This window comes from Saccoglossus kowalevskii, chromosome 21 (assembly GCF_978046115.1).
Source record: "Saccoglossus kowalevskii chromosome 21, keSacKowa6.1, whole genome shotgun sequence".
Taxonomy (NCBI): Eukaryota; Metazoa; Hemichordata; class Enteropneusta; family Harrimaniidae; genus Saccoglossus; species Saccoglossus kowalevskii.
The window spans coordinates 29,900,117-29,927,695 of NC_140661.1; the positions used below are offsets into that span (position 1 = coordinate 29,900,117).

A 27,579-nucleotide genomic window follows, 5' to 3' on the forward strand; every position below is an offset into this window, starting at 1 on the left:
GGCCGAGGCGAGGACATCGTCAATAATATGGTTACGACCAACTGCCCGAGGGCAAACAAAAAATCTTGATATATACCCAAATGACCTTGTTATTTATTGTATCACATCGAACAGACATTCACCATACCCAACTACAACTAACATACATCTTTCACACCCGCTCTTCCACAAAATATTTTGCAATATTGCAATATTTTACCTCGTGTATTATAATAAGTGACACATTACTCAATAGCATGCGTTTTTTGTGCATTGTTCGCCAAGAAAAGTAATGAAAAAATGTGAAATACACACTAAATGTTACTTTCAGCAGTGTGAAACAAGTACAGGTATCAATTTATCGACTATAACATTATTGGATGCACTCCGTTGAAGTGACTGTAATGAATTTCTCACGAGCGTACCCGCAGCGATGCTGGTGCGACGTTTCAGTGGCAATGTCCCCGTACATATTTGCTTTATATAAAGAATAATTATCTTAAACATCAAAACCGCGTCTTTTATTTAATACCTATTCTGGTACGTTCGCTGTTTAGTTCGGATGGCTAATATTTCCTTCAAAACCTTTCCTCCATATGTTCATGACATTTAACCGAATTCAACGCTGCGTCTAATCAATCAAAAGGGCGTGACCAATGGAAAATAGCCAGATGCTTACATTGTTACTCACTTTGTACACTGTAACTCGGACTATTAGTTATTAAATCAGATTTAAATCAAAATTGATATAAATCCTCATTTAATTACTGTAGACAAAAAATCTATATAATAATTGATCTTTATTTATGGCAAAATATACAGTTATCTCATAAAATATTTTTCCTATTCCAGACCACGGTTACTAAAAAAGTAACCGTGTCCAGACATATATCAGTTGACGGTCGACTCGTGTAAGAACACATTTCGCAGCGGACAGTGATCTTGTTTAAGGACAGGATACATAATAAAATCCCTGTCTGCTTTTTATGTATCCAAACATATAATAATAAATTAATTAACGTTCATATAATAAATTGTTGGTCATATAGCACTTAACCAGCCAAGCTCTACATTGGAAATACAAACTTTGGCGGTATAATAAATGTACACTGGCCGGTGGTCGGGTGGAGTGTTATTTTTAGAGTGGGCATTATTTTTTCAAGGATCGACGGTGTCTCCGCCTGTAGTGGATTTGAACAATTCTTTCGTTTTTTCCCCACTTGAGATCAAGGGTGAAAAGGTTTGTACGCATGCGCAGTGTGCTTAGCAACAAAAGTCAAAACAAAATGGCGACTGACGGTACCGAAGGTGCATACTTTTTGGAACGTATCCTTTTTCATGATGTAAGTGTTGTTGTTGTAGTTTTTGGCGAAAGCTACCCAAGCTGTTGGCAAACATTCCGTATGTCAAATTTGACAATGTTTCAGTGTGTGGCGTAGTCGTAAACACGAGCTAAATACCATATTCGAGGTCAGACAACAACCTACAAAATAACATTTGTTTTGATTTTAGTATACTCTGCTGCCCTGCAATGCAATGTGATATATTTATTTGAGAATCATAAAATTGTTATTGAGCTCAGGTCGGTCATAGACAGAGGCATATTTTTGTCTAATGCAGTAGTTCTTCGCTATGTTTTCGATTGTTGCAGTTTTAGCACCTCTGATTGTCCTCAGTTTGGCCTTCGTTCCGGGCATGGAAGGTACGTAATTTCCATGTTCCGGGCAAGGAGCTGCAAGTCCATGCACAGAGTAAACGCATTTTGCCAGCTAGTGATACTTACTGTCGAGATACATTTTTGTATCACTTAAAATAACACCTTTTGACACATTTACCGGTAAACCCAAAACAGGCCCTATCAATACATGGATTTCCCACTATATATGAATGCCACTTCGAGATTACGCATGAAAGTACATTATACCACAATCCCTCTATATATAACTACATAGAGCTAACGTAGAAAAGATCACTTTAAAATAGTATAATGCGTACAAAAAGATGACATCGCTACCAATTTACCAATTATACAAGTTAAAATTTAAATTGGACTCTCATTCTTGATCTTGGTTTAAAAAATAACATACAGAATATCCATTATTTATGCTCCCTTTGATACCTCAGTATGTTATGAGATCACTAAAAGATGAAATGAATGTCCCAGTGAACCAGTTTCCCAGGAATTAGGGTAGACAAACTGGGTGTATCCTACGCATGGATCTGCAGTTCCTTGGCTGTAACTGCAGCTATGTTTTGCGCTGAAATTGGCAAATATTCACAAAAAAGATTATCGGTAGTACAGTTTAACTTTAAAGTTTATGGAGAATGCACTATTTCGCTTTCAGGTCTTCATTGGTTCAGACTACTTATGTGAAATTGTGACTATATGTGTGTTGGTTGGTGTTTTTATGCATTTAGCATATATGTATTACCAGAGGTACATTACTTGGGGTTTGCAACTCGCATAGTACTGTATGATGACGTCATGTCAAGATCCCATTCAAGTCTCTTCTTGTAGATAGCGAGACTGAGGCTACGACCTTCTGACATGACGCGTATCAATGTTCAAGGTTTGTAATGAAAAAAATAAACTTTTCTTGTCACTATCATAGTGAAAAATGTAATACATCGAAGATGTACAGAAAATATAGTTCTCGTAATCCGTCATACATGTATCGTGGGCAGCTATTTTGATCCACCTGGACATCCCAGTATCCTAGTTACTTCGGGCATGCGCATTCGCATTTTTTCTGAGTTGGAACGCTTATGCGAGAGTGAGATTGTGACGGGATCTTGGTATCATGTCACCGTAGTTACAAACCCCAAGTATATGGTGATAATTTTCACTCATTTATTTATTTATTTATTAACACACAACATCCCCCGGAGGGGATGAAAAGGGTTACAAATCAGATATTAGTAAAAGAAAAATAACCACATAAAGAGTAAGGGAACAAAAAGGCATAAAAAAAAAAAGATAATAAGTTGAATACAAGGAATGTATTACTGGCTTAGTTTATGTAGGTGCTGCTGTCTTGTATTAAAACAGTTTTTTAAATATTGCGCTAAAGGAATAGACATTTTCTCGTCACTTAGTAATGATATGAATTTATTTTCATTACTAAATTTGTCAAAATTTGGTATACGTTTATTAGCTACAATGTAAAGTTTTAATCTTATTTCATTGTAATGAGGACAATTTGTGACAAAATGTTGTTCATCTTCAACATGGTCATTGTCGCACATATTGCAGACTCTGTCTTTAAAATCCAATCCTGTATGCCGGCCTGTTTCAATTTTCAGACAGTGGTTGCCAAGTCTAAATTTTGTTAAGGATTTGCGAAGTTCACTGTTTTTCATAATTGTTAAGTAGTTTTCATGATATGAACTGTATTATATGAATTAATTACAAAGAAAAAGCAATAACAGCTCATTTAATTATCATCAAACTACAGTGAATTAAGTTTACCTGTTAAAGTGTGTACATGTAATTATAGTGATATCTGTAAACGCAATGTCATTCCTGTTTGCCTTAATAAACTCATTAGAGGCGAGTATTGTTGATGATTCTGGTGATGAATTCCAGTATGAAGAGGTGCCTATTGATGATGACATTGCATCTGGTAAGTAACAAATCAAAATTTTCACTTCATTAGAAACATTATGTATTGTGACTGAAATTTCCATGATTTAATAATTTAAAGCTTTTCCTGATACTGAAACATGGCAATAGTTATTGATGGAACACCTTGTATTATTAAGAAATTTGAAAAAATGTTCACTGCTACAAAATATTTTACTGTAATTTAGCAAATAATTGTGTTTCATGAATCTTATTATCTTGGTGCATATCACTTCTGAAGAAGTTGACAACATTTTGTTTGGATTCAAACAAATATACTGTACATATTACCATATAATAAATGTACCAGGTATTTGCATATCTGCATCAGAAGTTTCTTACCAAGATTACTGAGCAGTTTTGTAGATTCAAGTGTGATTGAGTTTTCAGTGTATCTGGTGTCATTACAACTGCTCAAAGCCCAAGCATATTTGTTTATTAACAGAACCTGATGATGATTTGGATGCTGCAGTCAGAACCATACAAGAAGCAGCACAAGATTTAGCAGCTTCTGTAAGTTATGTTATACTAGAATGAATGAATATTCTCAGTTTGATGCATACTAACATCAGCTCATACATGTGTGTATCCAAAATTACATTATTTAACTAAAATAACACATTTGCTAGCCAAGTTGTGGTATAACTGGTAGATATAGCTGACAATATAAACAAGACCACTGTACACACACTTCATTAACTGCATTAAAAGTGCATCTCCAGCTGAAATTCACATAAAAGTTGATTATGTATTACTTAAAAACCATTTATTTTTATCAGAATTTAATTTCTCTGAGATATTGAGTTTGAAAAATTGCTAGGGAGTTCTATTGTTAGTTTACATACATGAATTTAATATAGCAAATTTAATTATCGGCAAAATAGCAAAATTATTACGCTGTGAATAATTATTGCATTTACAATATATACTCAAACATTGAAATCTGTCTTTCACCATAGATACACATGATACATATCTAACTCTTTATTTTAATATTCTGTTCTTGCTTTCTCCTTTCTGCTATATTTAATCACTAGTCTAAAGAAGATAAAATACCTGGTGCCTCTGTTGTACAAAGACCAGAAGTTGTTGATGACTTTGTCAGAAATTTTCTTGTCAAGATGGGAATGAGTAAGACTCTTGACTGCTTTCAGACTGAATGGTGAGTCTTACACAACTTGAGTAAATCGAGATTATACTTCTGAACAGTGCCTGTGAAATGCCCATCTACACATTTATGTTTTTGGTTTCTGTTGCTCTGAAATGGACTTTTGTAAACTAAACACTCTGAATTTCTGTCTACTGTGAATATGTCGTTCAATATTAGACAATATTAACAAAAGCAACTCAAGCAAGTGCTGCACAAAAATTCAATTTAAGCACAATGTTTGTTTTGTTGCATCAAATTAGAAATCTAATTTTATGAAAGAAGCTTGCAATATCATGTGTTAAATATGATTGGTCAAACGATTGACTAATGAAAAATATGCATTTACACATCAGGTCATTAAATGTGTTCAAATATTGTATCAATGACCAATATCAATAATTATTATAATAATTGTAATTGTGTTTATGCCATAGGTAAATTGATGTATGTTTAATGTTTCATTACGGGTCTATTAAATGCATGCATATGTTAGTACATGCTTTTTTAGTCCCCGTTCAGGCGCAGCCTGAAAAGGGGACTAATAATTCAGGTTATGTCCATAATTCCGTCTCCAACATTTTCTCAGAAATTCTACAGCAGATATCAGTGAAACTTGGCAGGTTGATGAACATGTCCCCTCCGAGTATGCACGTAATTTTTTTTCCAGATCTGAAAATCCCAAGTGGGTCTTTTTCACAATTTTATCAAAAATTGCCTCTCCCGGCAACATTGACAAAACGTCTGCGCATGCTCAGAATAAATTAATTACTGTAAAATACTTTATTTTTGCTTGCAACATTTTTTTGCTATTTTCGCTGAAGGAATGTTTCAGTTAAAATAAAATCCAGCGAATATACCCTTTTCTTATATTTTACAGTCAACTTGTCAAAAATCAATGAAAATAAATTCAATACAAAACACCCAGAAAAAGTCTTTTCAGCGAATGATAATTCCAGCTGAAATAAAATATTTTACAGTAGATTAGATCTGTGAGTAAGGCTGCTGTTATTACGGCACGTGATTTCTCCATTGCGTGCAATTTATTATAGTACTGTTTATACATGTATTCTGTTTGGCTCAGTGGTCTCATTCACTCGTTACTAGAAGAACTAGTAACTTTATTTGATTTCAAGAACTTCAAGAAGGCGGCATAAGAGACGTGTTTGCAAAGGTAAGTTTTCCAGTTTATTGGGGTACGATTGGTGTACATTTCGTGACGTACGGACGTGAATATTATGATGATTGCCAGCTTTATATTCTTGTGAAAAACCAAAAAAAGCAAACAATTGTCTCTAATCTACGAAACTAGTTTGTGAATTGTATACCCTGTCAAATTATTGTACACGAACGATTAATTCACGAGGACATAGTTTTCAAGTACCGGTAAATCGTTTTCCGGTCTTTTGCTTGTGTAGCGATTTCCGAAATATTCACAACTCGGGGGGGGGGGGAAGAATTTCCCTGTGTCGATCAATTTATTCATTATATAATAGCAGGTTGCCTATGATTATATTCGTATTTTTTATGTTGTGAGCATTGAACTGTTAGTTGCAATGAAGATTTTGGCGATCTTGTGCGATTCAACATGGCGGATGTACAGTGACAACACGTGTATGGACGGTCGGTCGAGCAGTCTGCAACGGACCACAGTCTGTGAACGGACCGTGAAATCGCCCGTTTTTTCGGCAGTTGTTTTTTTTAATGTTTTGGATATTTCATTCACTCCTGATGCCTAAAAGAGTCTAATTTATATTTTACCGTAGTCATTGACACCTATTCAAGAGTATCATGTTTATTGTGAATAGCGTGAATGGGTAAGCTTCGTTTCGACAATGGGCTGTTATTTCTGTGAACAATGTTAAATTATTCTTTGAATGCTCAGTTTATTTTTTGAAAACAACTAATTTTTCGATTTAAAAAAAATCATGCCGTTTTCCCCGTCAAAATCAAAGCATAAAGATCTTGCTAAACATCGGTGAATCCCCTGTTGCGTTCACCACAAGATCACTGAGCCGTCATTAACATATTTAAATGACCACGTGTACTGAAATAACATGGCGGATATCGCATCGCATCGCATCGCATTTACATTCGACCGAAATCATTCGTTTACGATGAAACTAAGTTGAATATTACTTCCAATTCATAAAAATTCAACGAATTATTTTTTTGTGCGTATTATAATCATTACTGAATAATAATAAACAATTGCAATACTTCGAAAACAAGTAAGTTATTCACTTGCGAAACACAGAATGACCAGATTGTGCTACCGTGATCATTTGCTACCGGTACTAACAACTAAGCAATGTATTCGTGTTTGTATTTATTCGAAACTTCTTTTAGAAAATACTTTACTTTTCGTAAACTTTACTGAATTTTTGGGGGGATTCAATTCTAACATTTCGCGATGCCAAACCAAAGGCCTTTCACTCTTTGAGTGTGACACCTAAATCAGAAGTTTTATGGTGTATAAACTGGCACTAAATGAAAAAGCCGTTGAACCTTATTCAAATTTATAAGTACATGTTATTATGTATTTAATTATGAAAACTGACTAAATTAAATGTGATCTTATTTTTAATTTGAACAGAATTATGATTTATATCGGTAATGACGTTTTCATCCAATATTAATAGTGCAATTGTTAAAATGCCTACCTACACATTTATTGTTTTTGTTTCTGTTGCCCTGAAATAGACATTTGTAAAAAAAAAAAAATTTAAAAATCATGCTTGATTCAAATTCAAAAAAAAAGATGTAGCCATGTAGCCCCTTCCTGTTATCTGTTTCCAACTTCTTCCAGAGTAAAACTGGTGAAGCCATGTAATTGCCATACAATCATAAACTGTGGGAAAACTTGTATGTTATTGAAAATCTTTATTTTGTTGTCTGTGAATTAATATAATATTTGAAATGGTGTAATGGTGCAAAATATTCTCAAGCAATTGGTTTTCTGGTGGCACTACACTGTGCATTTATGCATGATCTCAGCTTACAAGTGATGATGGTGGTTGAAATGGAAAACTGAATACAAAAATCCAGTAACATCTCAAACGAATTTCCGTCTGCTGTGAATGCATGTTTCGTTACATCAAATAAATAACCCAATTTTATTGAATGTATCCAAAAACATGGTACCAATGATCTGAAATTTCAGGAGTGCTCGCTGAAGGTTTATCAATCTTGCTTATTGTCTTGTTCTTTACCAATCCTGCATTTCAGTTACTAGAATTTATACTAAAAAAAAATAGTTTCTGTTTTTCTTCTAATAATTCGGCCACTCTCAAAAACAAATATTTTTCCATGGTCGAAATGCAAGAAGAATACAAAACTACTGTGATTGCATAGCGATACCTGTAGGGCCATTGTCAATTAGTTCGCCTGATCAACACAGCGTTATACATAGGGCTGATATTGAATCACGGAGAGTAAAATCTTGTGATACTAATCTCTAGAACCGCTCAGATTGGTACATACCGGTATGTCTTATGAACCCACATGTGTATATCTTTAACAATACTCATTTTAAACTTTTTTTTTTTTTACAGTGGTGCTGTGAACTGCTTCAATTTTGCAAGGCAATTTTTTCTGGGTTCCTACATCATGGAGTGTCAGGGACTTTATTGAAATTTCATAGAATCCTGAATATATCTAGAAGTGAAAATTAAATGGTTTACAGTATTTTATACCCATTAATAATGATGAAATGCAATAATATCACTGCACTAAAAAGACTTCAAACAATTATCGTTACTTCTCCATTGAAGGTTATGAGCAGACCAACCTTTACTGGCTTCCTTAATTATTACATGTACTTGCTCTGAAAACATAGCTTCTATGTACAATGAATACATTTTAAATAATAAATCTTACTGTATTAATAAAAAATTGTATTTGACAACATGAGAATGATTCTGATGCCCAGTGGTGATGTTGAAACAAACCCAGGTCCTGGTAATATACTAAGACTTGATTAACAAAGAAGTCATGTACATCAAGGTTCACTCAGATTTATGAATGCAGTTTCTTGAGCAAGTATACATGTATGACAAATAGTTTTGTTGCACTTGTGTACTCTGAGATTCTGAACATGGGTCAGTGGAAGTTTTTAGTTGTCAGTACAAAACTAGATTATGGGAAATCACTTTATGATGAGTTGTACCCACATAGAGTACATATTCATTCACCTGTTTGCAGATGTTCCTTGTACTACTTTATAATCAAATAACGGGGACTGTGACATTTCATGTCTTGTTCTTCATCTATTTCTCTTGCTATACTCACTAAATTGATTTTCAAATCATTTACCATTGGTTTCGTTGATAATATGGAATTGGTGATTTTCAAACCATTTACCATTGGTTTCTTATGAATATTTTCCATAAATTTTCCAAAAATTTAAAACCTGGAAATAAAATGAACCAATATTTATGTAACAGTTTTGAAAGAAAGAAAGAAAGAAAGAAAGAAATAGTGATAAATTTAGTAGCTCAATGCCCATGTACAACCTTAAGGCCCGGCCCCACAGCAATTACGGATGCAAAGAGGATGTAAACAAAAAGTCTTGCCATCTGTTGGAAAACGCTATGCATTCATTGTGTACTCATTGCATACATATTTCATAGCCTCTATCGAGCATCCGTCCACTGTGAATTCATCCATGCAAAAAGTTTTGAGCTGCACAAAACTTTTACAGATGAACTTTCCACCATGCAACAAATGTTCTATGTTTGTTATCAACCGTTAAAAGTCTGTTGTATTCATCTCTGCATCCTCTGGGCATCCTCGCAACTCACATCCACTACAACTGAAAACAGAAAGAGAAAGGAAAGATAAGGTACATTTGTACATGGAACGTCTATACATAGTTAGTAACACGGGAATAGAAAGGATGTAAGCATATACATGTACATCTCGTATATAAAGTATTCAAAACAGACAATGTGTTTCTTTCGGTTAGGCATATATGATGCATTTACTTAATTTGCTATTCATCTGCTCTTTCTGCTATGCATTTGCTTTGCAATTATCCCAGGTAACCCCTTCAGAGCTGTCATCCACTTCCATCCGATAGGTTCCCGATGAACAACAGTTTAATATCCCTGTTACATACTACCCACGTCCATTTTTTTTCCCGTTCTGTTCTCACAAATTTTGTCCACTTCTGGAGCAGATGAAATCAGATGGAGCCAACCCCGAAATTTTGCTATATGTTTTTGTGTCCATTGGCCAGTGGGACCGGACTTTTACGAGTGTATGATGAGAACTTCTTTCTCTTGCTCCTTGTAAAAACCATCTAATCAGCAACTTTAAATAAATTATTAAATTATTTCAGATATGTCATATGTCTTAATATCACATGATTGTTTCCTAGGTATGAACTACAACAGAAATCTCTGTTAAATGAAGAGGATGTACGTACAGTACCTGATATCTACAGTAGGAATCAACATTTGGATAATCAGATCAAAGCATTGAGGAGAGAAGTAGATAAGTACAAGAATGCTGCTACTAAAGCTAAGGAGACTTATGTAAAGTTGAGGAAGGAAAGAGACTTCCATCGCATGCACCATAAGAGGGTTGTACAAGAGAAGAACAAATTGATTAGTGATATTAAACGGTTTGTACATGTTGCTTCATAAATTAGGTTTTGTCTTCTAAGCATTAAAGTTGCACTCAAATATAAATTAATAAAGCTTTACCGTATTTGCTCTATTAGAAATGCACCTCTAATAGAATTGCATGTTGAGTGCTTTTTTAAATAAATTTTTACTTTTCATGTACTTTTATTATTTACTTTATTAATCTGAAAACCTAAAAAAAAATGTTAACTCTTCTATTCTATTCTGCAAACCAAAAATCACTTTTTTTGAATCATTAAAATATAACTTATTTTGCCAATAGAAACACATGTGCTTCTAATAGAGCAAATATGGTATTGGGATCTAGGGACTATGATGATGTGAAAATTCGGATGGTCTTGCAATTCAAACATATTCAGAAAAAAAGAAATATATTCAAAGAATTGTACTTTTTGCAGTCATTGAACAAATTGCACCTTGTACATTTGGATTTGATAATTCACTACGTTCAATTACCCACCATAGACTCCGGTCAGTCAAAATGACTATTTTGAACTGTAGGCATTAAGCAGCGATTCTGTTGGTGACGGAGAGATAGAATCCAGGTCAGGGGAAGCCCCATGACCTCAAGATTCTTTTACCCCTTATGTCACGAACCCACGTGACCGAGGCCACCTGGCAGCGCCACAGGTAGCCGTCCTTCACTCTTAATTTCTCTCCGCCTCGAGTGGAGATGAAATCTAGCGAGCTCTGCTGGATCGCCTGCTTTTTTTTCTGTCCGGATTTATAGCTTGGGTTGTTGCCGCTGCTCGGCATCCGACATGGTAGCTGGTAGGATAAGTTTTCCTTGTCTTTTTTTACCCTTGTGTCGTTTTCCCCTTTGCGTGTAGTATTTTTCACAGCAAAGAAATCAAAATCCGGCGCCACTACGTAATCACATGTTGATTTCATGGCGGCACCTTTTACAACTGTAATTCATCTCCCTCATGCATGTCGTCTTTTATTTTTAATGTATTTAGCAATATATCGATGTAATGACAGCTCCAAGGCTCGCTGCCTTTTTCTTCCGGTCTCCTCGTCTTTCGAGCCGACCGTACAGTTTTTTATTCAGAATCTACCAGCATAGAACCCGCATCCGAGATGCTGTCGTGGCTACGGGTGGGTTCCGGGTTTTTTTGCGTGAAAGCGTGTTTTTTTCACTGGAGTTCTGAGGCCTGAGATTTTCTTTCAGAGCCATCAAAATCGCTGACACTGACCGCGTCACAGCAAGGTCGCGCGTCCAGTAAACAAATCGGTTAAAATGAGTTGCGTGTTTTGCATGAGTGGAAAGTCCTCGCGCTCGGCTACCGGTACTTCATGTACCGGGACGTCGAGTAAGAGGCCCGACGGCGGAGGTACCGATATTTTCTCAGTCTCCCCCGTTGATCGGAGGGCATCCTCACAGTCTGTTTTTTCAGGCGGTGTTTTTTACCCGATTTTACCGGCTGCAGCGAGGCTGTGCCCCTGGAAGCTTTCCTCCTATGGGGCCCGTTGCCGGTCTCTTCGTGGACCCTTCCTCGCACGGCGCCGAGTTTGCCTCCGAGTTGAGGGCTTTGGTCGAAGGACTGTCGGGGCAATTGCGTCCCTGGCAGGCCGGGTAGATCAGACGCAGTCGAAGCGAGCTGTCTCCACTGTGTCCCCTCGGTGGGCAAGCAGGAAGAGACACGAAAGCATGTTTGCATTCAAACACGTCTCTTCCGAGGAACCCCCGTTCCCAGTCACGGCTCTCCCACTATTTTGGGGGGTGGCCGAGGCTCAGGCTAATTGCACCGGTCCTTCTCTTGATCCGCGGGCACTGAATGCCAACGGGGTGCTGGCAGCCAAGTCTCCGATCTCGGGGCAGGGCTTTCAGGGCAGGGCACGCATTGACCCCCCCCCCCCCCCACTTTCAGCCAGCTAGGGTTCGTCACGCGGTAACGGTACAACGGTAACGAATTTATCCTTGTGTCCGGTCCCCGCTGTGGGTTTTGACTACTTTCTTACCGACTCACGGGCGTCCCCAGAGGGAACCGACCCTGTCATGAGACGCACAGTCGAACACGCTCCCTCTCACATATTTTAAGTTAAAGGAGACGCAGTTCGCTCGCGTTGGATACAGCCGTTACTCCGGGCGGTCCCTCAGAGTCTTCCATCTGTATGACTCGGTGAGCCATGCTTTTGGGGTGAGGCGGAGTATCATCGATCCCAGTGATACGATGTATATACCCCCACCCTTGATCCAAAAGTGACCACCTAAGGTGGCTTCAACACTTATGGGATCACAGGCGACGGGATCCAAAGCAACCCCGTCGGCACATCTCTCCCCTGTCCGTCTGAGTGCGGAGTGGGGCGCAGAGCACGCAAACGGTGTTGATGGGTGGCATTGGTCAGCCGCGGAGGATGTAATGCTTAAGGCCCCCGGGTGGGGATAACGTTAGGCAACACTTCCCACTGGACCAAACGCTACCCGGTCGGTGTGTCTCGGGATCAGACCCCATAGCGTGGGATGAGACCAAAATGCCCCCAACCGGATTCCAAGGCTCCTTCCCCAGACCCCGGTACCACGAATTTGGCAAACCGGGCAAAGGGGGATAGCCGCGTTCCATGGGTGTCTGCCAATTGAGGACGACCCATCTAGCCCTGAGGGCAGAGTTGCTTGAGCGCATTATTATGCGTGCCCAGCACTCTGGTGACCTTGGAGGCAGAACGCACCAGCCTCCTAGACCAGGCGACATTTTTACTGGTGGGTCACCGCACATCTACGTGCGACACCCCCTAGTGTTGCCTGGCTCGCTTGGCCAGGGCCACTACTGTGCTACGAGACGCGGCCTTAGACGCACATGTTTCCGCCGACAAGCTGAGCTGGGGTACGTCCCCCACCTCAGTGACGCAGACTGGACACCCTCCACCCTCTTTGTTCAGGGAATGGTGGGTACAGTCTCGAAGCTTCGGAGTGCAATGAATCAGAGGGTTCAGATCGAATCCGCTAGCCAGTTGGTCCTGCCATGGGCAAGCGGAGGGCACCCCAAGCACAGAAAACAAAACGCCCTAGCCCCGCTAGACTTAAGCGGGGCCTACCTGTACGTACCAATGCACCTAGCGAGTTGCCATCTCCTTCGAATCGCCCAGCTGGGCCAAATATTCGAACTTCGGTGCCCCCCCGTTCGGGTTAGGCACAGCGCCCTACGTGTTCACCAGAGGGATGAAACAGGTAGTGCTGCTGCTTCACCAGATGTCGGTACACCTCAACCCGTACCCAGACTACTGGTTACCAACAACCCGGGCAAGGGGTAATAGCCAAACGCATCAGGCTAACACAGGATTTACTTCACCAGTTGGGCTCGTTAGTAAATCGACAAGTCCCACCTCGAGCCAACGCGCAGTTGGTGTCCCTGGGCATGGAGTTTTGACACAGAGGTAAGCTTGGCTTAGCTATTTCAAGCATATTGCTTAGTGCTAAGCAGCCTAGCCGAATGCCTAGTCAGCGTTCCCTCGGTGTCCTTCCGTGAACTAATGCGGATCATCGGAATGATGACCTCGGTTCGAAGGGTCGTTCCCCAGGCCGCACTACGCAGCCGCCCGGTATAACGCTTGTTATAACGCCGAGCTCCCCTATGGGAACTAGATAGGCGGGTTTCGATCTCGGACCAAGTGAAGGAAGCCCTGCCCTGGTGGTCGTCACTGACCAACCTCGGGCAGAGGGGCCCCCTTGGACCCGCTCGCCGCAGGTATGACTCTGGTAACAGATGCCTCCCCCCAGAGTTGGGGAGCGCATCTATTGGACGAACAAGCCCAAGGATATGGCTCCCGCATAGGTTCGGGACCACCATATCAACCGGCTCGAACTGTGAGCAGTGTACTTAGCACTACCACGCTTTCTACCCGTAGTTCGAGACCACAGAGTCCTGCTCCGCACAGACAACGCAGCGGTGGTCTCCTTCAAGAAGGAGGGGGGGACGCATTCCCCATCGTTGTCAGTCCTAGCGGAGCAAAATCCTCCTTTGGTGCCTGGAATACAATGTGGAGCTAACCGCACACCACCTTCCAGGGGAGAGGAACAGTCTGGCGACGCCCTTTCAGGGCGACTCCGTCTCCAGAACACAGAGTGGCTGATACCCCAGTGGGTAGCCTCCAGGCTGTTTCGGCTGTGGACGGTCCAAGGTTAGACCGTTTGCCGCACCCCGGAACACCAAGCTCCCGACGTACGTAACACTCCTGCTGACTCCAGGAGCCTGGGCCAGGGTCGCTTTGCTACCCCGCGGACCCACTTAGTTGTGTACGCTTTTCCTCCCTTCCCGCTAGTCCACCGGGCACCGGAGAAGACTTCGACAGGTGCACACCTGCATATTATCATTGGTCGCACCCAAATGGCCAAACAGGGCCTAGTTTCCACTTCTGTCGGAAAAGATAGTCGAAACACCAGCAGTGCTTCCGGACTTACCGGACATGCCGTCCCAACCAGACGGCGCACTACCACGAGCCCAGCGGGTATCACTTACCCGCATAGAGGCTCTCATTAGACCCGCACATACGAAAGCTTTATCTGAGCGGGCTGTCAACGTCCTGGCCAAGGCGAACAGGGATTCCACCAATGCAGCCTACATTTCTAGGCTGCGAGCATACACTGGTTAGTGTAGCGGAAGGGAGATTGATCGATACCATCCCTCTATTGGCCAGGTAGCAGGCTCCTTCGTCCATCTGTTTGACGAAGTGGGTTTGTCCTACGCAGCGATCGCTGGCTACAGGTCGGCCTTGTGCCCCACCATTCAAACGTACGGGAACAAGACTAACCGATTGTCCTACTATTAGGAGACTATTTACTGCTTTCCAGACGCTGAGACCCCATGCAAGGGAACTGCCCAACTGGGACTTGTCGGCTGTGTTGTCCGCTCTAAGCAGACCACCTTTTGAGCCTCTCTGATCAAGCACCACTCAAATTTTTGACGTGGAAAATAGTCTTCCTACTGGTCCTCGCCTCAGGTAGGTGTCGGCCAGAGCTGGGGGGCATTGTCCTTCTTGGATGATGTACCGCCGTTATGGACAATCAAGTTGTGCTAAAGACACGAATTGGGTTTCTCGCCTAGAACCAAATCCCAGGACACGATCCTCAACTGATCGTCACCCCCCCGGCTGGCAAATATTGTCAGTCCGGAAGACCAGGAGGAATTGCTTCTCTGCCCGGTTCGAGTGCTGAGTTGCTACGAGAACCATACCAGGTTTTCTAGACGGGGAACCAAACACATGTTTTTGTGTTACGGCCCTGACAAGCGGGATAAGCCGGTTTCCCCGCCTTCCATCCCCAGGTGGATTACTGCGACTGTACTGGAGGTCTATAATACACTATCCTCTTCAACACAGATCTTGCAGAGACACCAAGTACAAGAACATGAGGTCCGTGTGATTGCTAACTCACTAGCGCTAGCGTCAGGTGCCCCCCTCAAACACATTCTGAGGGCAGGCTTCTGGAGAACGCAGAACGTCTTCATCAACTACTACCTAGGAGACACCCAATCTATTGAGCAGGGTCTCTTCAGGTTAGGCCCCGTCGTAGCGGGTCAGGCCTTGTTTGCTGACCCAGCCCGAACGACTGCAGGGGCCTCTGCGCATAGGCGATAAGTCAGTCTCTGCATTTTTGCGGGCAGATTGTCTGTTCCACTAGCACTTCCTGGAAGCTCCCAGGTTTCGCTTCTGTCGACCTACGCCCTCATGCGAACTGTTTCGGTCCTACTTCAAGCTTATCACCCCCGAGTTCGGCTTGGGTCTAGCTTTCTTGGGCTCACCGAACCCTGTCACCACAGCAGCATTGGCTTCTTGCTTCGGGGACAGCACAGGCAAGGTAAGACACCACCCTTCTTGGGTCTTAACTTAGGTTTTTGGGTGTGTTTTCATCCCGGACTGGGGAAAAGTCTTTCATCATTCTCCTTTTTTTCTGTTTGCTCGGAAAAACCCGCCACCTATCGGTGTCTGACTCTGCCTACAGTTCAAAATAGTCATTTTGACTGACCGGAGTCTATGGTGGGTAATTGAACGTAGTGAATTTAGGCGAGGGTTCTTCGAACCCGCCTATTCACATAGTTCATACCCACCAGAGACTCCGGGTCCCCCCCCAACCTCCCCACTCTTTCCGTCGCGTTGGTCTAAGTCCTCGAGGCGGAGAGAAAGGAACCAGAGTGAAGGACGGCTACCTGTGGCGCTGCCAGGTGGCCTCGGTCACGTGGGTTCGTGACGTAAGGGGTAAAAGAATCTTGAAGTCATGGGGCTTCCCCTGACCTGGATTCTATCTCTCCATCACCGGCAGAATCGCTGATTAATGCCTACAGTTCAAAATAGTCATTTTGACTGACCGGAGTCTATGGTGGGTATGAACTATGTGAATAGGCGGGTTCGGAGAACCCTCGCCTAATTTTACTAATTCACACTAGTTTCTACATTGCTACTGTATAGATTGAAGAAACATTATGCAGCATATGAACCAACATTGAAGCAGTTGAAACATAAATATGAAGTAGCCATGAAAGAAAAGATGCTTAGTAAATTGGAAAGAGACAGAGCTATTGGACAGGTATGTAGATAGAAATGTAATTTCTGCTGTTGGGCAAATATCCAAAAGTTTAGAAACTGACTAGTTAAGTGAAAACCAGTTTACTTGTATCTGCTTTTAAATGTTAGGTGCTGTCTTGTAGGTTATAATAATACACAGATTTAACATACAATGAGTAAAACAATGCAATCCAGCTGGCTGGTTTGTGGCAATTGTACTTTTTTTTCTTACTCGGACAGTCTTGGCTAAAGACAATTTTAAAATATAGAAAATGCTGAAATCACATAGAATGTCATGCAAGTTTGTTGAAATGCAGCTTTTCTGAAGGTAGGCAAAGCAACCTCACTAGTATCTGCAAAAATAAACAATGCATGTTCATGGTATATACAAAGCACTGTAGGCCAGGGAGTTCAAAATACTTTATTTAGCAGAAATATGTTTTGAAAAGTTTGAATGAGTTTAAAGAGTTATTCAAGAATATCAGAAAAGTATTCACTGCGATAGTATCACATTGATCTCTGCATCTCATTGGTTAATACAGTACTGCCTTTAATTCCTATATTATACATAACATTTTTTGAATCTTTCTGATATTAAAATAAAACCCAAATATGAATGAAGTGTTTTCATCTCAGGTTACAGGTCTTCAGTCAACTCTCAAGAATCTAGAGAATATTGGCAAAGATGTCAGAGTACCAGATACCAGAATACTGAGAGAATGTATGTTCCAAGAGCTGGGACCCTCTCAGAGATCATTGGTAGAGGCCAGAATACAAGAAGATATTCTAAAAGATATTGGAAACCAAACACAGGATTCTAAGAGACATCCTGATGTAAGTTGGTCTATTAAAAAAGATGTTTATTTAATGTGTTCTCAGAATTTTCTCAACTGGAAGTGTGTTACTAGTAACACAGAAGCCTTGTTGAAAAATGTGCATCCTACCAAAATAAATTTAAGTATTACTGTAAATAAAGCAGATATAAACAGCGTCCGGATAACTTTCGGAAATTCCGTCGCGTTTCGGAAAGATTTAATTTTCACAACTTTTGAATATTTATTCATACTTTTAGGCTAGTGAGGAGGTTATAATAATTTTTCATTTCACTTTAACTCTGTTTTTTTCACCCCTCAGACCCCTTTGAAAAGTCACTTCTGGCCATTGTAATGGCCACTATTTTTTTAATGGCCAGAATACCAACCAGAAATTTTTTAATGGTCAAAATATTGGCCAGTATTTTCAAACTGGTAGTTATAATGACCACTATTTTTACACTGGTCAGAATAATAGTAATTTTTTATTTAATGATGGAGTGGGTGACAATCTATTTTTTTAATGGGTATTATAATGATCATTTTATTTTTCATTACATGAATAAAATGGTCATTTTTTTTTTTCATGTCACAGATATACCCGGTAATGGCACATGGGGATTGACAGCTCTCCTCTTTTTCCTCACTCGCTTCAGTTTGCTTTAATTTTAAGCCAGTACAATTGTAGGTAAACGTAAAATACAAGATTTTGAAAAATTTGAAATATGGAATTATATATCTTGAAAAAATATGACGTTTTGGGTTAATTTGTTTTTAAAATCACAACAAATCATGCACTTGATACTGTTGACTTAATAATATATAGTATAATGCAATAGGTTATTGAACATAGAAGATGACCCGTTTTCAAAATTCGGTCTAGACCCTTATCACGGGTGCTAATGAAGTGTGTGCAAACATTGAGCCCAGGCTAATCACCCAAAATACCATTGTACTTGATGTCCATTTGAAAATTTAACTATTATATTCATAACTATTCTTATTCATAACTATACTAAACTTGACAATCAATACAAGCACATTCTGTGACATTATTCTTGAGATAAAAATGGACTGACAATGAGACTCTGTACTACATCCTGTTCTTATAAAGGCAATATCCAGGATTTTAATACCTTGAACAAACAAACAAGACATTCACTACTAAATCTTTGAAAAGTGTGCAACCCCAAAAATATTCAGCAACTGACTTTCCACCAAAAAAAGTCACATAAACAGCTGGTTACTCCAAAAAGTCACAGGGAGTTACTCCAAAAAGTCACATAAACAGCGAGTTATTAATCCGAAAAAGAGCCTGTCTTTATGAGTGGGGTTAAGCTCAAACATAAACAAAATTCCCATTTTAATAATGACAACAAACTAAAGTTTAGTCTTCAAATACACCCAAACTATAACATTTTAAATTGAAATACTTAACCAGTAACTTTTCATAACATGTGTTATAAACTGTAGAAGTTTATGTTGAAGGGTTGATGGAAGGTGATTTTAAAGTGGCTAAGACACAGTCAACTAAAAAATACCCATGATGCTCTGCTTTATTTTTATATTTTGCTATTTTCTCTATTAAGAATGGTTTAATGTGATATGAAAATTATCTGTGAAAATATTCCACGACTACTGCATGTGTACAAAACGGTGTTGGGTGGTTCAGTAAGTTATATGGGGGGGGGGGGGGGTCTAGCATAGAGCTCCATGTGTGTAGCTAGCTGACTTGGCAGTGAATGGCATGTTTGTTTGTTCACGGTATTATAATGCTGGACAATAGTAGTGTTCATGCTACATGAAGTACTGGCTAAGATTTTAGCTGATGTTTGCATTTTGACTAGACCCAATTGCATCCATGCATTGGGAGGGCCAGTCCTTAGCACGGGCTAAGGGGCGCTGTTTACGAACGCAAAATTTCTGCTGCTGACATGTTTCATTCTAATTTATGAAGCGAAGTGCACTGGAACACGAGCGTAGACAGACCGACTTATTTGGATGCACAGGAACAGTATATAACGGTGTTACAGAATGCAGAGTTTTATTAGTGCATGTCGTAGACAGCGAACCAAATTGGCGTTGTTGTATGCTCTACTACAGCGACCCAATCAGTGTGGAAGCGTGTACGGAGTAATTAATGACTGGTGGGATACTAGTAGACGACTTCCCCAGAAGTCGAAGATATGGTGTTTCGCATGCGCACGCATGCCGTTTTGGAGTGTAACGTAAATTGCACATGTGATATTGCTTTTGAGTGTACCAATCAACATCACAAAAATTCCCTTCTAACAACTATCAGCAAACTAGTATCGGAAGCACCACAATGGTTTAAAAAAAAACAATTGAAAAAACTGGTGATGATATTAATAAAAAAAAATAAGCATTATAAATCAATAAAACATGGAAAAGGAATGAAAAAAAAAATATTAAGGGAGAAAAATATATGGTGGTTGTTTTCGATAATTTGTGGTTGGTTTATTTCGGTTAACAGTGTAGTTATGGAACTGTACCATTGCTGTTTAATTGTTTGTTCATAATTGCTGCCTCCCTTGGGAAACAAGTTTGGGTGTTCTTAGCCAGTACAGAGACCCTCAACACTACTGTGGCCTGTGCTATAACTGTTGGGCCCTCCTGTGAGTGAACACAATTGGGTATAGCTGATATGCAAACATTTGGGATTAGCTTATATCTTAGCCTGTACTTGGTCAAAGTCCCTCTTATGACTATGACTTGGTGTAGCCTGAAACCAGACTACTGTGGATTAGTGATGTTTTGTAATGGATTACCTCCCTGATGAGTACATTTAAATAACAATGGAAACTAGCATATCACTGGCAACACATATAAGGATTTTGGCAAATTTTCACAGTTTTGTATGAAACTATTTTCACAACAACATTAATGTTTTACAATAAATTATATCAAACATATGTATAATTTAGTAGTATTAAAACTTTTTAAGTTTTTTTGAATTAAGAATGCACCAATCTTACTAGGAATCTATTCAAATCTAACCCTTAGTGTGCAGATTTAATAATGGCTCATCAAAGGTATTGAATTACTGAACACACATCTTTGCATAGTTTCCAAAACTAAAATATTATTTCATGCTCTGCCCCCTCTCATGTAACAGTTTGTTAAGAATACGTACAAAATCATTTTAAAAATGCGACTGGAATGTCCAGGCCCAAACTTCTGCTGCTGCAACATCCGACCATTCCTGCATGTACATGCAATTGTTTCTCTGAGATTCTGCATGAAACCAGTTTATTTTTTGAACTGAATAACAGATTCCTAGAAGTTTATTTTGACATTTCCAAATAACACTATATATAATTTAACAATTTCAGGAATAGATTAGATTGCTTGCTATTCCATTAGAAACTCTGACTTCCAAGTGTGATTTTCAACAAGCGTTCATATGTTTAGCTAACCAAAGGGAAACAAAAGCATAGTGACAGGAAGTCAACACAGCAGAAAGTATGACAAAGGCTTACACTTCAAAAATGACTGGAAAGTAAATAATTTATAACCAAAGACCATCTATGCATAAAGAACTAAAGATCTGGGAGGTACAGCTTTGCAAAGTAAAAATGTCATATGGGGGGAGGGGGGGTTAAAACATTGCTTCAAACACAGTCCCTCTATCACTGTGCTTCAAAACATCATCTTAATTATTCAGCTCAGTGTACAAACACATAAAGTACAGAAATTGGATAATTAATGAAAACATTAGACAAAACAAGAATATGTAAGCAATATTTTGTTTTGTTTTTGAAAAATCATGATGTAGTGCACAGCCATACAGACTGTTTTAGTGGATAATAATATTTTAGGTTTGCAATGTCATACTCCTCCAGATATTCATCAAGTTTTCTTGAGAGGCGATTAGCTTAAGGAGGGGGCTGTGCAAAATGTTTTTTTCTCCACTTTGTTTTTGTGCTATTCTTTTTCTAGTGTAAAATATTTTTTCTCAAAGATGTAGGCGTGTCAAATTTGTTCATGTTTTTGATCTCTACAGGATTTTTTCAATAATATTTTCCTGTTAATTATTATTAAGAAGATGAAAGATTGTGGAGTGAGTGTGGGTGTGTACAAAAGGGGTCAGCAAGAAGAACTATATAAGATAGCTGAAAATCATGAAATACCAGTTGAAAGATGTCACTTTTATTTGAGGGAAAACATAAAAAAAGGAACGTACAGTAACTCTACACACTTGGAACTTTCAAAATCTGTGTGCAAATGTAAAACTGATAAACATGCAAATGCTAAACCATTGCATCCATCAATACTGGTTAAACTTTTTTTTCCCCTTAACGTCCATAAATTCTGGTTCTTCAACTTCTTACGTTCCATTTATATAGTATTTCCTTTTTTTAAATTGTCATTATCTGCAAAAAATAATTCAGATTGCTATTAGCTTACAATGACCAGTTTTTAATTAAGACACTTTGTAATCAATTTTGGAAACAAAAATTTGTGATGTCTGTGTATTCTGGCATATTTCTGTCCTCACTAATAACAATGTGGATAAAATGACATCTTGTGATATGTCAATTTTTCCCCTATGCAACTCAGATATACTTCCAAAAAGATGATACCCGGTACATTCTGATTGAAAAAATATAAATATCAAATAAAACAGAATAACATCAAATTGTTTCCTAACCGAATATATTAAGGGGTTGTGCCATATATACACCATGGAAGGTACTAACGGAAGGAGCCACGATGCCAATCAAGTGGCCACTTAAGCCTCTTAACTGGCTTATTTCCTTCTGTTTCAACCCAAATTAATCCTGATAAGGCCATTGTCTAGCTCATCTTTGATGTCCATGATAGTTTGCGATTGTTTACACAAGTAACGAGTTAGCGGAGTATGATACAACCCCGCCATTTTTTTAATGTGACTATAAAATATATGCGCATTATGAAATTACGGTCATCACACATGCGCACTGGGTTTGTTTAGGTGTAAAAGGTCAAAATACGTATTTCACAACTGGAAATTCAACTGATGAACGTTTGACTTCACAAATTTCCCATGTTTTAAATATTAGCAACTGTAACTAGAACAAGATTTCGAGTGCATACAACAACAATTCCTAAGGACTCCTAAACAATATTATCACAGAGAAAGTGTCTAGGCATGCTCTTCTTTCGATACTATCTTTTCTGTTGGTGTTCGCCGATGTCCGGTGGTCAAAAATGTCGACAGTTTCGGGCGCGAAACCCACGCACTGACAATAGTACCATTGCATAATGCAATCGTCACAAGCAATCCTTGATTAAGTCTCATTACATTACAAATACAAAATTCTTCAATCAATGTTATATCTGACAATTTTCCATTAAAGTTCGCCAAGATCTCCAGAAACAACAGCATTCAAACTAGACGTCATTTTCAATATTGTACATGCGAAGTTCGACTATCGCTTCCGAACATGCTCCGAATATTACCGAATGCTCGAGATTAGCATAACCCATTGTACAAAGGTGCTAAAAGCTAACAAGAACAATGTTTGTGAACAAACATTGACAAACGATCATGGGGTAAAGCTAAAACAATAGCGTCGTGGCTCCTTCCATTAGTACCTTCCATGTATACACACAGTTCATCTCTTGAGAGACTAGAACAGTACACAGTCCCTCTGTGGACAGTACATTGCTGTACTTGGGAACCTAATTTCTGAGAACAATAGGGGGATTTAACTTCCTACAAGAGACAAAAGAATGTTATGTAACAATGCAGCTGCATGATTTTGTCTTTCAAAGTAGGAAGTTGTGTACATACAAAATTATAGAGTCCCTCCACAATGGGAATGCCACCATGAATGTACAACTTCATCGATCCCCAGGTACTTTCACAAAATAAATAATTGTATTATAATTATGATCCAATACAATACCATATTTGCTCTAAAATTACATTTGTGGATACTAAATCATGAAAATATTACTTATTTCGACCATGGAAGATCCCTGTAATTTACCTAAGCGCATGTGCTGCTAATAGAGTAATTATGTTAAGTGTAATATTGTTTCTATATTTTTTTTTCAAAATCAAAAAAATGATATTAAAAATATAAAAACAGTTTAGTTTGAAAAGTGAAATAATGGTATTCAGATGGTTATGATTTAAGCATGACCTTAGAAAACAGGGTCATGCAACTTCTGTCTGAGACAATGTGCAATGTGGGTTATAACCTCGTGTATAATCTCATTAATACATATACATGTACCTAGAAGATTTATACATCTGAAACAGTTTTTACTAGTATTCCCATTAGTCAGTGTATAACAAGTGCACTATGCTATATCTGTTCTAAATATGATGAAAAATCCACTTGTTATAATGACACAAATTTCCACAGGTCATTGTTTACTTTTAGGCAGTTTTGTTTCCTTGCAGAGAAAACTTACCATTTTTGTTTCCCTTTCCTGATTTCATAGTGGAATAAAAATTGTTAATTTTTAGTTTCACTCGCATCAATAGAATGGACTTGTCTATTCAAGTTTTGATCAAATTTAATTTTTCTGATTATATTCCAACCACAAAATTGTCTCATTTTGTGTAGCTACACCCTGGCAGCCATGTTTGGCTTATGAAACAGGAGAAGATGTAACAGTGGTGTTGACATAGATTTATTATCAGTTTCTCTAAGGTGTTAATTTGGGTAGGGGGATTATAACTAAGGTTACATGAAAGGGGTAGCCACAGTAGCATGTCCCTGTTCTCTAAGGTCTATGATTTAAGTACCGTTATATAGACTAAATATTTTTTGTCCAAGTTGAGCAAGAGTACCCATGATCAATTTGGCTGACCCAGAAATGCCTAGGACATTCACTGACTGCATATTACACCTTCATTATATTTTGTTTAAGTCTCGCCCATTTGCCCCCTGTATCTTCAATAGTAGTGTTCATGCTACACAAAGTACGGGCTAAGATTTAAGCTAATCTCATATGTTTGAGTTCATGCACAGAAGGAAACAATGGTTAGCACGGGGTAAGGAACGCCCAAACTTATTAAGAATAGGCAAAATCTTCAGAAATTTTAACTATGAGTGCTCAGTAAGAGTAAGTAGGAAGGTTACTTCTACAGTTATAAAACAATACCAAAGCAAATTCAGAAAGTGCAAATTGCAGAATAACAGGAAGTAGCACAGTATCTCATCGTCGGTACATTTTTTCTTGAGTCAATCTCTCTATAGTTGCGTTCACGCACAGCTCCTTAGCACGGGCTAAGAGGTCAAATTCCTTAGCCCGTGCTAAGAAAACGTGCGTGAACGCTTAGCACGGGCTAAGGAATGCTAAGTACGGGTTAAATCTGATCCGAATTTAAGACGCGGTCTAGACCTTAGCACGGGCTAACGAAGTATGCGCGAACGCTTAGCCCAGGGCTAAGCGCCCTCTGCGGCGACCTTTGGGTGTGAAAATTGTCCCATGTTCGTATAACGACACTATTCCACCAGTCATAACTCCGCGCTCACTTCCACACTAATCGGGTCACTGTAGTAGAGCGTACAGCAGCTCCAATTGTAGACAAAATAAATTTGGTTCGCTGTCTACGACATGCATTAATAAAACGCTGTATTCTGTTACGCCCGTTGTATACTGTTTATGTGCATCCAAATAAGTGGTCCGTCTTCTCTCGCGTTCCTGTGCACGTCGCTTCAAAATTAGAACGAAACATGCCAGCAGCAGAAATAGAACCTCGCGCGTGTCATTCATTTTTCGTTCGTAAATAGCAGCTTACCAAAGGTCACCGACTAATGGCACCCCTTTAGCCCGTGCTAACGACTGGCCCTCCCTTTGCGTGGACGCAATTGGGTCTAGCCGAAATGCAAATATGCTAGATAAGCCTAAATCAGCTTAAATCTTAGCCCGTACTTCGTGTAACGTGAACACAACTTATATGTGTTAGCGTTGATTGTCATGCAGGAAATGGCACACCAAAATAAAAAGTTATGAATATAGTAGTAAATCTACTAAATGAACATTAAATACAATGTTTTTTTTAGCCGAGCTAAGCGTTCATGCATGTTTTGTTTTGCCTGTGCTAAGGCTTTGGACCAACCAGATTTACTCTGTACCTAGTATTTCTTAGCCTGTATTCATGCACATTTTTTTAGCACAGGGTAACGTATTGGACCTCTTAGCCTTTGCTAAAGAGCTCTACGTGAATCTACGAATAAGTGTCTTCTGTTTATTCCTACCTTAGATGCATACATTAAGGTTCACTTCCCCTTTATATTGATCTCTACAACTCATTCAAATCAAATCAAAGATGAGCAAAGAATATTAGATTTAATTGAAATTTAGTTTAAATCCATGCTAAATTAAAAGTTATTTTGAGTATGAGTTTTACTTTTTTCTTTTGTGCGCAAAGAAAAATGAACTGTTGCACACTGTAGGCATATATCATCTATACTAGTTTACAGGAAAAAGGGATTCTGTATGGTATTTGATGTTATGGGCATAATATATACATGTATAGTTAATACATGATTACTAAATTAGATTTCCCAGTGTACAGTACACTATTGCTGGTATTGTCTGAAGAGAAAAAAAAAACAATATACATAGTCTTCAAAAATTTAAAAAAACAAACATTTTGCAGTCAGTTAAATTATTTTATTAAAATAATTTGAAAACATTGCCATGAATGGAAACAAATTTACGTTGATGTTTTTTGCAGATTTCAGGAGCTCGAAATAACCTTTGTTTATACTTTTCTTGTATTAACAAACATAGGAGCTAATCCTCATTAACACCTACTTGAGCTTGTTGTTTGACAATTATGAATAATAATGAAGCATTACTTACACAGTGTGCCATGACTGAACAAAAACGAAAGCCCCAAAAGACTATCCTGCTACATAAACAACAACAAAAGTATCTAATATTGTATTGAAGTCATTGTCAAATGGTAAAATAATTACAAATTCATACCTTGATGTGCCAGTTGCAGTACTGCAATCGTCCTATGATTCAACACCATCTAAATACTCCGCAGGTTATGCAGTCCACCAGCAGTCACTGGCATCAGCGTTACTATGAAATTTCACTGGGGATCGAGGCAATATTCGCGAAATTTCATTTAAGTGTACTTGGAAGTGCCAGTGAAACTTGGGAAAAATAAATTCCCACACGTATATTGAGGCTCTTTTCTGGGCCATTATATTTAGAGACATGAACAAAAATACTGGTCATTTTATGTATGTAATGAAAAATAAAATGACCATTATACTGCCCATAAAAAAAAAATGTTCATCAACTCCATCATTCAAAAAGCAATTGTAATTATTCTGACCAGTATAAAAAACATGGGTCATTAAAACCACCATTTTAAAAACACTGGTAAATATTTTGGTCACTTAAAAAATTCTGGTCAATACTCTGGCCATTAAGAAAATAGTGGCCATTATAATGGCCAGAAGTGACTTTTTAAAGGGGTCTGAGGGGTGTAAAAACAGTGTTAAAGTGAAATGAAGAATTATTATAACCTTCTCACTAACCTAAAAGCACAAATAAATATTCAAAAGTTTTGAAAATTAAAACTTTCCGAAACGCGACGGAATTTCCGAAAGTAATCCGGACGCTGTTTATAATATTTCAATCATATATGAATATATTATGAATATAATGTATGATTATTATCCACAATAATTAATTGAATAGATTATAGGTATAAAGCTGCTAATAAATACATGTTTTCACTGTGAGGTACCATGAAGTTGTGGTCACAAAGTATTGTTTAATGATGACCAAAACCTACAAATCTAACTTTTTTGTCCAAAATTTCAACAATAGCATTAGTTACAGACAATGTCTGGCAAATTTTGGCAGGAAAAAAAATAATTAAAA

At 38.7% G+C, this 27,579-nt stretch overlaps 1 protein-coding gene and 1 long non-coding RNA gene across 2 annotated transcripts in view; one reads left to right on the plus strand and one right to left on the minus strand.

The window, feature by feature from the left end:
• Positions 1–1,246: 1,246 nt before the first annotated feature.
• The window catches only part of LOC100373614 (sperm-associated antigen 16 protein-like), a 39,816-nt gene continuing 13,483 nt past the window's right edge, over positions 1,247–27,579 (plus strand). The window contains exons 1-7 of the mRNA XM_085495326.1: positions 1,247–1,305; positions 3,528–3,602; positions 4,047–4,114; positions 4,639–4,763; positions 10,129–10,374; positions 16,799–16,916; positions 17,531–17,728. Coding sequence (XP_085351452.1) covers positions 1,266–1,305; positions 3,528–3,602; positions 4,047–4,114; positions 4,639–4,763; positions 10,129–10,374; positions 16,799–16,916; positions 17,531–17,728 — 870 coding nt within the window. The 5' untranslated portion in view covers positions 1,247–1,265. The remainder of the gene's footprint in view (positions 1,306–3,527; positions 3,603–4,046; positions 4,115–4,638; positions 4,764–10,128; positions 10,375–16,798; positions 16,917–17,530; positions 17,729–27,579) is intronic.
• Positions 21,857–22,415, minus strand: LOC146729848 (uncharacterized). The gene is made up of 2 exons (XR_014928096.1): positions 22,379–22,415; positions 21,857–22,100 (listed from the first exon to the last, which is right to left on the minus strand). It is a non-coding gene; the product is annotated as an uncharacterized LOC146729848 (long non-coding RNA).